The 19,170-nt window shown below is 40.5% G+C and overlaps 1 protein-coding gene across 1 annotated transcript in view; it reads right to left on the bottom strand.

Moving 5' to 3' along the window:
* PTPRN2 (protein tyrosine phosphatase receptor type N2) overlaps positions 1-15,726 on the bottom strand; it is a 636,596-nt gene extending 620,870 nt beyond the window's left edge. The window contains exon 1 of the mRNA XM_053982009.1: positions 15,603-15,726. Within this exon, the coding sequence (XP_053837984.1) occupies positions 15,603-15,726 (124 nt within the window). The remainder of the gene's footprint in view (positions 1-15,602) is intronic.
* Between the last annotated feature and the right edge of the window lie 3,444 nt (positions 15,727-19,170).

The raw sequence follows: 19,170 nt of genomic DNA on the forward strand, positions 1-19,170 counted from the left end.
TGGGACCTTAGATAAAAGAAGTTGGATGGGACTCTGAGCAACCTGATATGGTTAAAGATGTCCCTGCTCATTGCAGGGGGATTGGACCAGGTGACCTTTAAAAGGTCTCTTTCAGCCCAAGCCATTCTGTGATTCTATTCTGATTTTTGTGACTCTTGGGTCACAAATGCCCCTTCCAGAGTGTGGCCTCCTGGATCAGGTGAGCAGGGGAGCCTGGCCCAGTGGCAAGATTGGGTTCTCCTGCTCATCGTAGACACACAAGATCTGAGGATACAACTTCTAGGATGAGGACTGGCAAATCCTTCACTCTGCCCTTAGGCTGACAAACCTTTCAGCTCAGGCTGAAAAAGTTCAGTGTTAACATAAAAACCCCAAATTTTAAAATATTTCAGTATTTTACCTTCTGCAAAATAATATTTTAAAGTGGTTTATTCCATTAATACACTTTCATTTTCTATTTTATTTTTGCCCTGAGATGGAGCAAAAACAAATGTTAAAACATGAGAGGCTCCTATAAAGAAAAAGTCCACATGTTGAGCAGATAAAACTAAAACCTCTCCAAGGAATACTCTCTGCTGCAATTAAGGAATGAAAGCAAAAAACCACAAAAACTACCCAGGCAAAACCATGCCAAAATATAATGTATTTCCTTGTTCTGTTGGGTCATGTAAAACGTAACTTTAGTATCTGTACTACACTGAAGAGTTTTAATCTAATGATCACACAAAACCAGTGGCTCAAGAAGTTAAATACAGCAGGCTCTACACAGCCACACTGCACTTGGGAGCAATTTGAGATCCCTTGCCCTTCAAGTAAAAACTCAAAATCATTGCTCAAATAACCTATATACAACAGGCAGAGATTTAGAGGAACTGCCATTTTATGTCATTGTAGTAATTTTTGAGGAAGAGTCAAATGTTTCTTGCAAAATTTTAATTTTAATTTTAAAGAAAGTGATAAACACATTCCTATAAGCTTGTTTTAGAACAAACCTGTTCTGACAGCTGGAAGATTCAAGGAACTGTTCTGTTTTAAACTGTATATTTAAATAACCAGAAGTGCTATTAAAAGAAGCAAATTTTAATTTTTTTAAAATTTTTCACCTTCCTTCTTTAAAGAAGCCTTCGAAAGTCATGCTTCTTTAAACTCTGTGACTTCGAGGTTACAAATTAGTAACAGATCTTCTTGAATGTGAAGTGCCTTTCTCATTAATATCATCATCCTTGGTTTGCTTGTCTCCACACTTTTTTTTTGAGACTTTGTTCATTTGTGAAAGTAAACCAAGGCAATGAAAAAAAATTGGTTCAGCTGTGGTTATAATATCCACCAATTTGATATATGATCACGATAATTCTGCACACTTACTGTACCCCTTTTTACTTTATTCAATTACCTATTTTCTGAGTACCCTATTGAGCTACTTTCTCCTAAAATTCAGCACACTTGCAATTGAATCTTTCCTCTTACATAGATCTTATGCACAAAGATGCACTTTTATTATTTCACACCCAAGAAGTAAAACAAATCCTTGTTCTGCTCCTTCCCATCACCTAGAGCACAGAAATTATCTGAAGGCCACATTGAAATCCCACTTGCACACTCCAAAGTCCATGTTTTCAGCAGCTCTCACACACTGGTGAGTCCAGAACTGGCACCCAGTCTGAAAGCAGAGGCAGAAGGATGCAGGGGAGGCCTGGCTTAGCTGGGTAGAATGATCCAGCACAGCAGACCATAATAGTCTGTGTGTTCTGCCTTGATGTGACATTTTTCTATTCACACTTTCTTACCTGGACTGACACCCCACTTACAATGCAAACACAGGGCTTTTCCTCTCACCCAAGCTGGTTACATACTTTCCATGACTACAGGAACCTAGTGGGGCACTTCAATATAGAAACTTCTGGGCAGAACACAGTTACAAAAAACTCAACTACTGTATTTTCTGCCCACACTAAGCACTGCATTAACAGCTCAGTAGCAAAAATCCATGGAGTTTTGTTTCTCATGAAATATTTCTTATTCAGGGCCTGATGAGCAAATACCAGCATAAATTTTGATTCACGATTACTGTGAATATATCTATTTCTTTTTCTTCTAAAGAAAAGGTTCTGAATTCCTGCACCTAGAATCTTTGTCCACATCAGAATTGTTCTATCATTCTTCAGAATACCCTCAGCACTGCAGCCTCCTGGCCCCATCAGTCTGTAAGGGAACCCAAGCACTATTCAGGGCTGCAATTTGTGCTTACTCACTTTGTTTCTGTCAAAAGGGGCAAACAATACCAAGAACCAAATCTGATTAAACCAAAATCATTCTCTGACAGAAACCAGTAGCATTTTCTGAAGGAAAGAAGGCAAGAATGGGGCAATAGATCATAACATGCACATTGGTGTGACCTTCCCAGCTGCCAGCCATCCATCACTGTGGAATATCCTCAGATCTGCCAGGCCTCATACCAGCCTGGAGAGCTGATCCACCAACAGAGGGTTCCTCAGCAGACCCATGAAAAAAACAGGAATCATCACTTTATTAATATTTTAAAGCCTCATATAATGGAATGGCAACATATTACTGCAGGTAAGATTATTTAAAAAAATCACTATCTGAAATCATCCTTTTTGTCTTTGCACCACTTGACTATTTTTTGGTAATTCATCCAACAAATACCATATGTGACTTTGAGAAAAATTCATACTGTGAAATCTGGAAGATACATTCAAGAAGGACACTAAAGCCTTTTGTCAAATCTGAAAAATATTACTTTCCTGTTACTACAGCAACATCTTCCTAACAAGCCCTTTAAATTTAAACACTGTCTTAAGCAACTTCTAGGTCAAGTTAAAAAGCACAGTCAAGCTCCTCAGAGGAATCCAGTTCATATTCAGCATGGGTAAGGATGGAACAGAAAAGGTGAACTGAAGTTTTTATCTATTTCCATAATGACTTCTCACTTGCTGTGGTCTGTCCTACTTTCTTTCCCCTTAGCTACCCAGTAGTCTCTCTTGTGAGGAGAGAATTCTCAATGGTCTCTAAGGAAAATTCCCTAATAATTTTTTATCCTAGAGCAACTTATCATCTTCATTAAAAAAAGAAAAAAAAGCTTACATTTGCAAAAAGGTGTATTTGCAGAAATAAGTTTTCACCTCCTGAGATGGAACCAAGAATAAAAAGCTGTTTCTAATTTGTCGCATATGGAGAATAACTACACACAGATAATATATGAACTGAGAAATTGCAGAGTGAATTCAAAATTCATTCATGAGGCACCTGGGGATTCTGACAGGAATTTATATTTATTTTTTCTAACTATGCAATTATCTCACTGGTCTGTAAGGTAAGGTCCAGAGCTCAAGTCATTCTTCTGGGGACACATTGGCAATATGCATAGTGAAGATCATCTTTGGAAAAGGAGGAATAACCTCTTCCAGTTTTCATGCAGTTGTAAAGCATCAGTTAGTGGATTTTTGGCACCAATCTGATTTCAGATAAAATCATTTCATTTGCATCTTCCCAAATGTAGGTTTTACAGTCCTTCCTGGATGTCAGCAGACATCCTACTCATTGAAGAATGAAAACCAAACCTTCTAGCTCATCTAGATTTGTGCCATACCAAATTTTAAAAAATTAAATACACAAAGTCTTTTTATTGCACAAGGCACTACAAACAGCAGATTCAAGGCAACTTTAGGAATTTCTATCTAGTCTCATTTTAGAAGCCTTGTTATGACTATCGTACTTGGAAATGCAATTAATTTTTTGAGTAACCTTGAACATGTATGCAGGTGACAGCACTATGGAGTTGGAATTACAAGTTTTTCTAGTGTGTAAAATTTTGATGTCATCAAAGTGTTCAATTACCAACTAAATGAGTGAAATAAAGGTCCAGATTCTACAAAAATTCAAAGAACAAAACTCCTGTGACCTGTATTTTTCCATGCTGAAAGCATAAAGGGTGATCACTCACGTTTACTAAGTGACAACATAATTTACTTATAGTTGGGCACATGCTTAACTCTTTGCATTGGCAATCAGTACCAAAATTAAACAGACAGACTCAATCACAGCTTTCAGGTAATAAACTAAAATAGAAATAGCTCTTCTTTGATTTATGAAGTGAAAAAAATATCATCATAATAACTGACACATATTATTCACAAATGAAATGTGACTAAAAATACATTATGAATAAATATAATATAAAATACTGTGGTAGGGAGAAGTGGTAAGAAACTACTGAAATTAATCTATTTCCAATAGAGCTACCAGTTCAACTGTTACTTACAAAAACTAGGAAAAAGAGCTGTTGCATACTGATTCCAACATAACAGATAATATTAGAGTACTCTGACTCCCAACTTAATAATGTGTGTTCAGGAAGAGCTGTATTGGTAGTGTGTAAATGGTTTGGGAGATTTTTTTCATTTTGGTTTTGTTTTTTTTTCCTCAAAGTAGTGTTTAGTTTACATCTGTACAACTGGGAAGGACTTTCCAAAAGTTCCATGGCAATGACGAAGCTGGTCAAACAGAGTTCTGTTAGCACAGCTGACAGGGGCTGAAGGGCTGGAAGGTGGGGAGAAATCCCAGGTATGAATGAGCCTTCTCCCAAGAGAAACCACAGCAGAAAGGCAGGTTCTTCTTGTAAAATCAGTATGCATTTTGGGGGATGAGACTTGACCAAAAATAATCTGTCCCTGGGAAATGTAATTAAGCATTCTGATAATTACTTTACTCTGACCGTCTGGTGAAGATTACAGGTTATGGAATGTTATGTAATCTTTCTCTGCACCTATTCTTTTGTACCATAGTTGTTTTACTGTTTATTCTACTCTGCATAGAGTAGAATACTTGCTTTTCATTTGAACATGAACATTGTCTAGGCTTGGGGAGTGACTTAGGTGTGGCCAGCTAAGGGAACACTGCCCTCTGTTTCCCAGAGTGACATTCCCATACAAGGTAGCACTCACACCCCATTCTATGGGATCAGGGGTGTAAAATGGAGCTCCATCAAACCACCAAAGCCCATCATCTGGCAAGAAGGATTCCCCAGACTAAGAAGAATTAAGCAGAGTATCTTTGTCAAATAGAAAGAAAACATGGGAGCTCCTGAGCCAAGTCTGTCTTCCAGACTACAACAGAGACAATGGAAAACTGACTCAAAAGAAAATGTCCAAATATTTATTTAGTAATGCTTTGTCTTAAATAGAGCTGAACATTTTCTATAAAATCAGGCAAGCCCTGTTTAAATATTTGGTGTCTTAAATCCCCTTAAAACCAGGAACCTTGGACTAATACTAGTGGCATCAAAAGGAACTGAACCTGCAACCCCTCTGATTTACACCAAACACAGAAACAAAGTCAGAAAAACTGGTGAAACTACTCGTTAAAGGTTGTATTTTACACGTCTCTCTTGACAGCAGAGTCTCCTTGTGCAGGGATGAACTTTCATCTGAAAGCAAGTTGATTTTATTCTAATTCCAGATAGACAAAAAGAAAGACACTGAATGACAAGAGTGTTAGGTGGCCAAACATATGTAACATAAATTCAGATTCTGGAAGTTTCATGAAGACTTAGGTGATTCTCATCCCCTTTTACTGCACTAATATTTAATTTAGTCTCTCTGGCATGAACCTCCCTAAACTGCAAGAGAAAGAAGCACAACCACACTCCTTTTACAGCCTGCATAGCCACTCCATCAGTGGGTAGCTGATCCTTTCAAAGCTCTTCCCTACCTGCTAAACTGTGAAAACAGTTCCATAATCTGAAGAGGATAACATATTGTTCTAGAATTCTCTCAAGTAATTCTTCAATTAGGAAAGTTTGACAACTGGGTTTGATCAGTTCCTTCATTCAAGCTGAATAAAATTTTCCATCAAAACTGTGTGTTACACTTTCTGAAACAGCAGCCATTTGACAGCTGTTTATTCTCAAGCCTGTGTGTTGTGTCCATTTCCTCCTCCCTGCTCAGTTATTTACTTTCAGATTACAAACTCATTAGAGCAGGTGTTACTCAGAGAAACAAAAGTAAATGGACATAAAATAACCCGCCCTCATCCCTACATCTTTGTTGGGCAGCATAAAACCCAGCACATATAGTACTAAAACAACCTTCTCATTCTGCGTTTCAAATGTCACTTGATTATAGCTTTAAAAATTTTATATTGTCTGAAAGTCTGAGTGGTTGCTTCCAAAGAACATGATGGTTTTATTTTTCTGCAGCTCTTACAATGGATAGCATCAGTTAACTTTGGGTTTTCCTTCAAAATTTCAGTTTTAATTCTTGTCACATTCTGAATATATAATTTTTATTGCTGCTTTTTGTCCTTGGAATTTATCCCCTGCATCTAACATATGTTGGTAAACTGTAATTATGAGCTGACCTAGTTAACTAAAATAAATTTCCAGGTAGGTAGTACTAACAAGAATATTTTAACAACTTTAAAATTGAAGTAAGAAAAATTTGCAGAACCTGACCCCAGTTTTCAGGAGGAATAAAAAAAAAGGAGCAAAATAAAACAAGCACAGCCAAACTGATACTTCTTAAATACAGACCAAACAAAAATCAAAATTTAATGAATACTCTGAAAAATATTTGGGGTGGAGTTATGTTTGTCAAATGTGTCACTACCTCCAAGGTGACCTACCTAAATGCTTGATGATATTTAGCTTGGTATCTTGTTTTCATTAATATTCAGCTATCTCCAAACAGATTAATTCCCAAATTTCCTTTTCCCCTCCTTTTTTCTTCCTTTAGGATGTTAAAGTAAGAACTGGGACAGTCACCAGTGAGTACAGCCATCTCCAACACATGGAAGGAGTTGCATCATCCATAGATTAATTTCATGAAGATAAGAGCCAGTGTTTACCTGAGGAGCTGGGCTGGAAGGTGTGGCCAGGTCTCAGAAGAGGCTTGGTGGAAGATTTTGCCAGTTTGACTAAGGCATTGACTGACTACATACTGAGACTACTGAGCTTTGCTGAAATCTAGAACAGGAAGGAGGATTTCATAATAGCTCACTGAAGGTATTTGATAGTTAACATCTATCACATCAGATATCAAATAAAGATGAAACATAAGTATTTTATATATAAAGTATTCCATACTACAAATTAAAATTATAACAAACAATTTTTCCAAGAGAAAATACAATGTATACAATATGTACAATAATGTATACATTCTTAAAAGAAATAGAATAGACATTCACATTATTTGATGGTGATTTATCCACATTAATCAAGGCCTATAATTGATGCTATGTTTTGAATTCAGCACTAAAATGCAAATACAATGTAATGTCTGACTTATAAATCTACTCTCTTAGAGGGGCCAGGATAATAGGAGACTATCTTTTACACAGACACAAGTCAAGATTTCATGCCTTTGAGACCTTAAGAGAAATAGTGGCATAAACTAATCCTACCCTCAAAACCCGTGTCCCTGTTGCCATGTCATGGACACCAGCACTAATACCAGCACTGGTTTCACTGCTTGTGAGCAAGGCTGTGGTTTAAGTCCATTTTTTTTTTTATTTCATCCAATCCAATACCCTTTACAAAAGCAAGATCAACAGTCACTGTCAGGAATAGCATAAAATTTTGTTACTGCCATTCTGTACTGCAAAGCTGCAGACTGGTAGTAGTTGAAAAAAACACAGACAAACACACAAACACACAAACTCTTCCTCAGGCCTGAAGATCAGGCATGACCTTCCAGGTGAAGTAAAAGTTGTTGCCTGAACCAACTGCTCTGAGCTTAACTGAATTGTATCAACCAACTAAAAAGTTGTAGAGAAAAGACAACTTCTGCTCTTGGTGCAGAGCAGAATAGTAAGAAGATAAAATGTTATAATAGCATTACCCCTTTTAGGGCAGCAACACACAGACAGGTAATTTTATCCTGCAGAATAATGTGAGCAGAATATTTCTGTGCACCAGAAATTCAAAACACCTCATTCAGCATCCATGACTGATTTTCATAAGGTACCTTGTAGAATATGTTGAGGTTCAAACTTGAGAGATCAAAGATTACTTGGGAAAGAGGAAGTAAAAAAGGGGGCTTACATGTATCTGGATATTTCCTGAGGTTTGCTGGACTTGTTAAGTTCATTGCAATACACAGTGTGTGTTTGGTCCCCGCTGCATTGTTTTCTACGAGGACATCTGGAAGTATGTGACATTTTGGGAGACACAACTATCCCTGCACATTACCTTGTTCTTGCTGGCTGTGATTTCAAGCTTATGTAACCATCGTTGCATGCTGCTAAGCTATGACTGAAAGAAGAGACCTTACACCCACTACAACCAGCTGTACTTCCCATAAAACTTCTAGTTACTCATTTTACATGTAAAAAAAAGCTTGTTTAATCAATATGTTGCTTGGAAGCAAAATAGATAGCACTGTAAGCACTCTCTCCGTCCAGAGAGACTGTATATCAACAAACTAGGCTTGGTACCATTTGCTGAAACAAACTATAGGGGGAAAAACCACAGTAACATGTGGTCATTTACTAACCTACTTCTCAAGAAATTCCTTCTCAAAAAGAATAAAATCTATAAAGTTAAGTTCCTCTAATCTTCAGAAATAAAACTCCCTAACTGTTGGATAACTACAGCTGTTCTGAATGGCAAACTCTTACTGGGAATGCAGGAATGTATTGACACTGTGGAATGGTTGAGGGAGATATAGAACCCTTCCACCACCTCACAAATAAAGGCCCTAAACCTCACATAAGAAAGCTCATAAATGTTCATGCTCTCCCTTGACTGTCCATAACTCATGTCTTCATGCTCCCCTTCCTTCAGCCCTCTAATACCAGACACCCCTGCCTTTTTCTCTGTCTTGTCTGCAGAGCTCCTGCACATTTACCTGCTTTTTTCCCTTTGCTTGCTCATTCTGTTATGCCCATTTCTCGTCTCTGTCATTTGGAGGTCCCCTTGACTTGTTTGCAATTACCAGAGGCTGATTTTCTCAGAGAAAATTCTTTCAAGTATTACAATTATCCATGAGCCAACTCACTTCAGTCCCTTATGTGACAAACCTGCTTGACTACTCACAGAACCTCCCTAAACAGCTCACTGCCAAGACCTATAGATCTCAGAAAGGTTTTGAAGAAATGTAGCTGGTGAGCCTCAAGCAACCTAACTTTAGTTTAAGCTACTTCATTAGTCTCACCTAGTGGGGAAAGACAGGTGAATCACTCTCCAAATGTGTTTAGCTCTCCCCAAGTTTAACCTGAGCACCTGATTTTTGAAGAGCTGAAATGCAGTACCTACCATGTAGATATTTACAGGTACTTGCCCTAGCCTGGGAAATGTATTTAAGATAATACTAAGTGGAAAGCAATAGCTGCACTCAGGGAGACATTTATCTGACCTGTGTTAGATATGTGCAGTTGGGTAAAATTAATTGAAATTTATAAACTAGAAATAGTTTAGAAGGAGCCTAGAGTGATTAGCTCAATTAATTACATTTAGTCAGATGATTCCCAACCCTTACATGAAGAGAAATAAATCCTTTCTATTCCCAGAGCAGTTTCTCATAGTGTATATGTATTTCTCGACTCCACTTTTTGCCACAGCTTTGGTCCAAAAGAATGAATTAATAGTTTTATTTTGCAAATCTCTTATCCTTCTAGTTACCTTCCTTCATTTTCTCATGCCTCAAACTTATACACTGAACATCTCAGGTTTGCTGCTGCCATGGACTGTTTCTTCCAAGAGAAAAGGTAACTCCATTTAATCTTAAATTTACATCTTTACAGAGCATATATAACTCACTAATCTCCATTTCTGATCTCCTATTCTAAAGATTTAATTTCTCATTCTGTCATTTAAACATCCACATTCCAACATGCTTCTCTCTATTCCTTGGCTTCTCTTCTGCTTGCTTCCCTTCTTCATCTGCATCTTCACCTGCTTGCTCCTCATTTGCAAATATAAAACTGTTTGACCAACAACATTACTCTCTGCCTTCCTAGATTATTAATAATGACCATGCTGAGCCCAAGCAAATGCACATCCAGCTCAGCACTTCTGTGATGGAAGCTAGCAGTGAACTTGCCTCTTGGAGACCTTCCATCCTCTGCCATAATTATGACCAAAACCAAATCAATCTTTCCTCCAGTTACTGAATTTCCTCCCAAATCGGCCTGTGTTGCCTAAACACCAACACAGGTTTTAGCAAGACAGTAGATACACTGATTTTGTAACAATAACTGCAGAGATTTTAGCTAAGTTTTAGGCCACATTGTCAGTGGGATGAGACCAAAATATGTATCATTCTCAGGCAGCTGGAATATACACTGCCTTTTGATTTGCACAAGTCTCCTTAAGGATTTGGACGCATATGAATGATGGCAACCACCTACAACTGAGCTCATGTTCTTATGCTCTCTTTCCAGGCAGTGGAAATCTGTCTGACACAGGGGACCTCAGCTCCTCTTCTCAATGAGCTCAGCACCCCCAGGGACTGCAGCTGCACTTTCCTCTCCGTGGCAGTCTCAGCACAGTGCTGTCTATAACCCACACTGCTCACAGTCACAAAGTACACAGGCCACTGCCTGTCTATCAGCAGTGTGTCAACATGGCCTGCCCTGGGCTGTGTCAGCAGAGCTGCCCAAATGTTCCGGGATCTAAGCGCCAGGAGGAAGGCAATTCCCCCCCAGAAGGCTGACTGACGTCATGGCACTATGGTGGTGTGCTGTGGTGAGGTTTAGAAGGGCTGGGGCACACTCAGGTAGGAAGCAGAGACAAGATAGTCTTGCCAAAAACTACTCTGTTTTCTCCTAGTCAATAAGACAAACAAGAACACAAAAAAACTCCCAGGAAATCTCATCTGTGAGCAACCTTAAGAGCAACTGCTTCCTTTGACTGATAGAGAAATAATTCACTTCCTGTGCACTTGCAACTTTGAACACAAACAAGTTACAGTAAAAAAAGCTATTGCAGAACAGTCATGGCATGATGCCAATAATATTAATGCATGTTCTTACCTGCAATTCAGTGGAACTGACAGATAGACATGCTTTGATATCAATCTACCTTAAAGCTGCTTTTTAATGTAACTGATAACTTAAGAAACATTTCTAGGATATGCAAAAATATTTTTGATGAAGGGAAGAATCCAGTTTCCTACACGGAATCCTTCACATTCTGAGCACACAGCCTTGTCTTAGTTAAATAATTTTGCTGTTATTTTTATTTTCTAGTATTATATCATAAATTATACTCTATCATCAATAATTACATCAAATAAAGACATTATTAAAAAAACAGAGTGCTTATGAGAAGTTCCAAATGAATGCAACCGGAAAGTCAGGCAATTTTTTTTATACTGAACAGATGGTAAAACTCTAATTCCCCTACTTTCTCAGCCAGTCTGCTGCAAGCCCCAAACCAGAACTTTGGCCCAAATGCTACTGAAGTCAATGGGAAGGTTGACATTGACTTCAGTGAGCTTCAGCTCAATTGCTGCAAGAAGCAAAACTTGTGTCCTCATGGATCTTCAAATCAGTGAACAATGATGGCTGAGAACAACAGCTATGGTAGTTTTGTTAAGGTAACATCCATCCAACAAGAACTAAGCCAAGATACATGTTTTTAATTCTTTGCCATTCCTCATGCAGCAGCCATAGATGAAAGCTCTCTGTCACTGCCTCCTTTGGATAGCGTTCAAAACACTGAATGAAATGCAAAAAATCTAAATAAGTATTTTTTTCATCTGTCCTACTCTTTATTTCACTCTCTTGCAATTTAAGAATCAACACTGGAGAAATGCTTTTCACCAATAGTAACTGAAGTCCCTGCTGTTGCAGTTTCTTAATTCTGATCAACTTTAGCCACTTGCAACTCCTAACCCATGTCTAAAATATTTTTTCAGTGGTTAAATATGCACACTGTATAGTAAAGTTCTCTATCTCACTTTTGAAAGTATAAACTTAACATGCAACATTTTTTAAGTCTTTGAGTAAAGTTTGTATCCTCAATTAAATTTAAATCCTAGAGAAATGTAAGACATTGTCTTTGCTCACTGTATGTATCAGGAACTCACAGCTAAAGGTTTAGGAGTATGTTTCATATTTATAAGCTGAAATGTGACTTGTCTTTTTGTTAGCAAGTTAAAAACTAAATTCTCACTCATTTGACAGACAAAAATTCTGCCTGTGGTTAGTTAATACAACTCTGAAGGAACTTTTACATAGTGTATGGAACAAATCTACGCAGAATGTGGAACAAATGTTTCTGGAAATTTCCACAGCATATCAATGTACTCATTTAAGAGGAAAAATGCATACTGAAAAATGGGATTGCACACAGCACAAAAGATCAAATTATATTGCAAAATCATATTCACTGAAGGTTATAAGCATCATTTTACACATTAAAGGTCAATGTGAAGGCACTGCAGCAAGCACATTTACTCTTCTCTGAAACACAGGAGGACAACTTCTGCTATAAGGTACCGGTGTTTTAGTACTAATGAAAGAACATGATTAAGAATGTTCACAACTTACTTTGTTATCGAGTTCTACATCTCACCCAGCCTATCTAAAATGAAAATAAAGTACCACTGCAACTTTCTGAATCAATTAGTCTACTTAAAAGGCTGTACAATGAAAACATTTCAGTAGTTGGAGCTGCAGTTTTTATTGAAGGTACTGCTTAGTGTTATGACCATCAACAGAAGAATGGAATAACCCAAACCTTTGGAACTGAGCAAACATGATCAGGATGTATTTTTCCACAGATGATTAATTTGTAAAACACTTAAAAATAAGTTCCATAATCTTAAATGAACTGTGTCTTATAAATGAATAAAGATTTCTTTAGAATATTAAGCTCCCAACCCCAGTGTTTCATTAAAGACTAATGAATACTACTACTATGTACTCAGCTGAATTTTTTTCTGTGAAAAAGAGAAGAATCTCTCTCCTGGCCTAGACTTAGGCAAGAAAAAGAGAGAGGGAAAAGATTTTACTTGTCCTTATTTGTTCACGTTTACAATGCTACTATAAATCATCACAGAATGATGAATGATGAAAGGTAAATGTCAAGAAATGGAAGAATATGTGCTTCTGTTGGTAATTGCACCTTAACAAAACATCTCACCACAGGAAGAATCTACGAAGCTTCATGAATTATAGAGGCAGAAGAAGCAGGAGTCCAAATTGTGTATCTCAGTTAACTCCAACTTTAACTCTTCTAATTTTTTAAATAAGTTTGTAATTATGTTGCAAAATAAAGGTCAACATTTAAAGATGCTCACTATACTGGAAAGTGAAGACAAAAGTTGACCACAAAAAAGAGGGAAAGAATGAAATTGGATTAATCCATTCCATGAAATGGTAAAGGTCATGAACTTCTGCTTCTCAAACAACTTTTAAGAAGAGTTCCTGAAATAATGGGGGAAAAAACAAAATAAAAATATGTTTCTATAATTACTTTGCTTTTAAAGCAGTCTTCAGCACATATTCTAGAGGTCTCATAATGCATCTATCTGTCTTCATTTTCAATTAAAGAAGATGGGACTGCACACAAGAAGAAACCAAATTAGTATCTTTCACCTATAACTACAAATAATCCCAAAACTCAGACACCTTGTACAATTGCAGTTACTTCCCCTGATTGTGTCTAAAAATTGTACTCCAAAATTGAACAGAATCTACAATAACAAATAGTTTGAACTCAAGATTAATGAGATCTGAAACACTGGTCAATAAAAGAAATAAAGGAACTCTAATGGAAGAGACAGGCTAAAACTGTGTCACTTTGAGCAGTGCAAACATTTTCCTGCATCTTGTCAAACACAATCAATTCCTTCCCATCTTTCACAGAGATCCCTGACATCTCAGTGATGTCCCTATCCCAGCAAGAAGTAGGGAGGCTCAGCCTGTCTTGCTGCCATTGAAATGCCTCCAAATTATACCTCCAGAGCAGTGGATTCACTGTGTGAAATCAAGGCTGCTCTTCCCCCAGTCCCTTCCATGCAAGGACAGCCTTAACTGGCAGGCAGGGATTCTTGCCGAGGCAGGAGCACAGGGAAGCTGGAGGGAAGTAACAAACACACACATTGTTTCTGTGTTTCAGCTACAACAAACTGAAAAAATGCTCTGTGACCCAAACTGATTTGCAGTTTTTGTACAGGGGGAGAGAATCAAAATCTGACTATTTGAAAGCACAGTGCAGGCTACTGCATTATTAGAGGTAAAAATTACAGCTATTACTTGCAATATTTTTATGCAAGCTTTCTCTTCAGCAGATTAGGAGAAACAGTCTATATCTATAGCAACCAGGAGAGAGATGGATAAATCCAGTCCAAGCCATTTCTCCTTAAAACCTTGCATCACTACCTTCACTATAGCAAGCATAATAGTTCATTTTTATTGCCACTTGGCTGAAGCCTCATTATAAACATGGTCAGCTGATTTTAATTTCTTCTTAATAAATAGAATGTACATGAGGGAAACTGCAGCAGTATTCCTCTGGAAGGCTTTTTTTATTTCTTAAAGGAATTTAATTTTTTTGTCTTAGAAAAAGATTTCTTAGGGATAGTTTGTTTAGCTTTCACTCTGATCTCCATAACCATCCTAGGTAGATATTAAAATGTGAAAAAATACAAAATTCTCCTAGTCATAATATTCTTGACTTAAAGTGAGGTTTGGGAAGATACGGTGAGATGACTATATTAATAGATATTAATATTAATAGACAATTCAGGTGAGCATACACTGCTGAATGTCTCAATGCAAGGAAAGAACTGCCAGGGAGAGTGTCACAGGAGAACTGCATTGATTCGAAACAGAGTTTGTTTTCAGGATCCCTTCATGCCGGTGTGGGTCACTTCCCAGGTGGGGATGTTTAGTGCAGATGGTACCTTCTAAATGAAGAAGGGGTCGGTCAACAATGTCTCAACAGAACGCGGTTGTTTAATGGTCCGCACCGGGGATTTTCTGACAGCTCTGAAAGAGCCTTAACCCGCAGCCAGAGCTGACTTCCACCTCCAGCAGCACGAGTTGGAGGGGGGACTCCACCAGAGGCTGCTTCTGGGGGATTGTGGCCCGGAGATTTCCTGTCTCCTTGAAATATACGGACAGTTCAGTGGGCTGAATCCAGCAAACCGGGAGAAGGGTTAAATATGTGCAGGGTGGAAGCATTTTCGGGGACTCGCCACTGGCGCACCTCGATTTTAGGGGCCTCGTGAGCCCTGGCGGAAGTTTTCAGCATGCGGGTGAGAGCCGCCAGCAGAGGGGCCCCCCGAGACGGGACACGCCGCTGGGGCAGGAGGTGCGAGGGGCCGCGAGCGGGTCCTGACAGACCAGGGACGGGCACGGGCAGCGGGAGGCGGTGCGGAGGCACCGGCGGACGGGGCCGCTTATCCGGAGCCGGCGGTGAGGGACAGAGGACGGAGCTCCGGAGCCGGCGGTGAGGGACGGGCGGACGGAGCCGCTTATCCGGAGCCGGTGGAGAAGGACGGGCCCCTCCGCGGCCGCCGTGCGGGCGCGGCCGCGGGGCCCTGCCGAGCTGCCCGCGGGGAAGCTCCCGGGCAGCAGCGCGGGGTGCGCTCCCCGCCAGCCCCGCGCCCCCCGGCCCCGGCCCCACTCACCGATCCGCGCCTCGGCGGCGGCCCCCGCGGACGGCGGCTGGATGCGCGGGGCGGCGGCGAGCACCTGCGGCGGCGGCAGCAGCAGCAGCAGCAGCGGAAGGACGGAGCCGAGCGTCCCCATCATGCCTGGCCCATCGCATGCCCCGCTCCCCTGCCCGCCGCCGCCAGCCTTCACTCCATGCCGCCCTCCCGCCCTGTGCCTCCCGCGGCCGCTCCCCGGCTCCGGCAGCCGCAGCAGATTCAACACCCAGGACAGCGACCAGCGCCGCCCGCCCCCGGCCCCGCCCCGGCCCGCCCGGCAGCCGTGATGGGGGGAGCGCTCCCCGCCGCCCGCTCCGCCCTGCCCGCCCCGCCGGGACCGCGGGGAAGCGCTGGGGCTCCCCCGGGCAAGGGCAGCGCTGGGGCTCCCCCGGCCACCTCGCCCTCACCGGCCCTGGCGGAGACCGGGATCCTGCCCGCCTCCGCCGGCAGCCCCCGTAAAGATGGCTGGGCATGGGAAGGGAGTTAATGTGCTTGTTTCACACACCTGTACGGGGAGACAATGGGGCCATGAACTGAAACACAAGAAGTTTCACCTCAGCAAGAGGGAGAACTTCTTTGCGTTGAGGGTGTCAGAGCACTGGAATAGGCTGCCCGCGGAGGTCATGGAGTCTCCCTCTCTGGAGATATTCCAAACCCTCCAGGACATGTTCTTGTGTCACCTGCTCCGGGTGACTCTGCTTTGGCAAGGAGGTCGGACAAGGTGATCTCCAGATGTCCCTTCCAACCCTAAAAATTCTGGGATTCTGTGAAACCAGTCCACCCTATCAAAGTTTTGTCCTGAAACATGTGCCAGCTGAGTGGATCCTCCCTCTGGTCTCCTCAGCAGCTGTTTGTGTATCAATGCTTTCTCCACAGAAAATTACTAGCTATTCCAAAGGATTTAAAGAGCCTTCAGGTAAACACCTCTGTGAGTTTGCCTGGGAGACATACACACGTGTGACATGTTCGTCCTCCCCCTCCTGTTCCCAAATCACTCTGTGCAAGTGGGAGCATCAGTCCAGGCTGCGAGGAGGGTTAGGGAGTCTCAAGCTCATGGAGTCCCTCCTGGTTCACAGGCTCTCCTTTTCTCACAAATTCACTGTAGCAATACTCAGCCTTTAACGGAGCAGTCACAGCCACCAAGGTGACACAGCATAGGTGCCATGTCTCCATTCAGGGGAATGTAGTTTTGGCCAGGACAGCCAGCTCCATGCCATACTTTATGATGTTGGTCCCAGCCCCCTCTGTCACCTAAACATCTACTTTATTCCTCCCTGAAGTTTAAGATTCCTACGACCTTCTTCATCCTTCAGGTAAACAGCTCTAACGCTACCTGAACATGCTTCATCTCTGGCTTTAACCAGACTGAGACATGCTCAAGGTATTTAAAAAGAGCAAAAATTTTAGTACATGAAGTGCCTTTGCCTTAGAGCTGAAAAGCAAATAACAAAAGTCCATAGAAGAGACTAACCCAGGAAGAGCAGAGACTTTCCTCCTTGCTCACTTCCAAGGCTTGGGGCAGGGGAGCTGGGTGGGAGCTCATGGGGAGAACAAGGGGCACTTACAGACAGCTGCTGCCAACTCTTGTCCTCTCAGTTTTGCTCTGTGGGAAAACCATGAACCTCTGTGCTGGAAAAAAAAACCTCATTGCTTCTAGAACTGGTGCAAAGTCACCTCCTTTCCTTTGTGGTTAAGGTTGGTGACTCAAATGCAAAAAAGGGCAATACTTGATTCAGAAAACAGAAATTTCAAAAAAATGCATTGATACTGGATGGTGTTTTCAAACATTTCTGCTCTTGAGGTCTGTTACATGACTGTTTATGTCTTGCAGAACAGTGGTTTCACTAAGCCAAAAGTCCCTTTACCTCAGAAAAATCAATTTTGACGACACTGAGAGAAATCTGAGCGCTAAAAAAGGAGAAACAAAAAAGGAGGGAAAAGCATTCTGTGGAAAGGACAAGATGAGAAATGAAAGTGCTGAAACATAAATTAGTATATTCTCATGGGTTATGCAAACCATCTGGCTTTAAAAGCTAGTAGTGGGAACAAGGAAAAAGGTCATCAGAATTAGCAGAGAACTGCAAAACAACTGAAGGTAAGAAAGCAGCAAATGGCAGGCACAGCGAGAGAACAAGTTGCACGTCAAAATACAAAATAGCAGTGATATTACTGGGAATCAGTGCAGCTCTGCAAGGAATGATTTGCATAGTTCCTGTGAATTTATGATCAAATACTATGCAGATTTTAAAAGGAAATTAAAATTCTCATAGCCACTTCGTGCAGAGGATTAGCAAAATAACGACATTTGTTCAAAAGCATTTGAAGCAATGTGAAAAATCAGGACAAGAAAGGGCATCCACTGAGGACAGGAAGAAATCCTTGAATATACAAATCCAGTAAAAACAGGAGTCAGGTGTCAAGGAAAGAGTAAAGAGTCAATCAGTAGGTGAATTGGGCATTTGGAGATAACTCAAGTAGCAATTCTCAGGACTGGGGAGTGCAAGGCATTCCCAGCCTGGCTGTATTTTACAGTTTTGTAGTAGGCTTCACCTAACAAAGATACACAGATCTGTCTTAAAGCCCCAGGAGCAGACAGATTGAAGTAATGTGTATTAGGTATAATGAATTTTGTTAATGAAGTGTAAAAACTGCAAGGCTTGAGTCTGTGTGCAAATTAGATGAAAAACAGTATCACAGTGTAAATAACATGTCACATGCATCTTCCTTGCTGGTTCACAGTCATTTTATCAAGACAATTTTCAGTGCCAAGGTTTTCAATAGTTCATATAATAAATTAAGCATCCATGTTTAGGTCTACCAACCTTGTGAAGTTGTTTTGACTGTGTTTTTTCTTAGCATGTTTTCAAATAAGTTTCTGAACTGTGGAAAAAGAAATCCTAAAGTGTTCAAGTAATTTGTGAAAATTTCTAGAAAGACTAGAGAAATTACTCCATTCCTGAAGTCAGGGATGTTGTGGGGCTCAAACAGAACTGTAGGACTTGATAGTTTTGTAAGAACTGTATCAGCAAATTATTTCTGTAAGGCATATTTAAATCTTTTTGGTAAGGGATTCTAAAGATATTGAATGGTAGGGTAGAATATCAGCTCTCCCTTGCTAGTGTGTCTGGAGGTGAGTGTGATGCTTCATGAAAGAATGACATTGGGAATTACAGAACTGAAAAATTCAGCCCAGTGAAATCCAGTCCAACAAATTGAGGTTTAGCATGTCCTTAATTGCTGGAGCTAAGTCTTTCTGTGATGCCCATTTAGATGTGAAAAACATGCTAGGCAAAGTAAAAGGAGAGCTGGATAATCTATATGATTTTATGCATGTGAAAGATTTACATCCTTATCCATGGCAACCACAGCTGAACAGGAGTTTTTCAAGGGAACACTTTTCTGTTTGAAAATGCTGTGTTGTCTGACTAAGGTTTTTCATGAGAAATACACTTGTTTTAATCAAAAATCCACTAGCAAGGGCTAGAATAAGAGATCCAGAGGGGACCAGAAATGATCCCCGAATGGCTAATTAGCCCAGTAGCCAGGA

The sequence above is a fragment of the Vidua macroura genome, chromosome 1 (genome assembly GCF_024509145.1).
Source record: "Vidua macroura isolate BioBank_ID:100142 chromosome 1, ASM2450914v1, whole genome shotgun sequence".
Classification (NCBI taxonomy): Eukaryota; Metazoa; Chordata; class Aves; order Passeriformes; family Viduidae; genus Vidua; species Vidua macroura.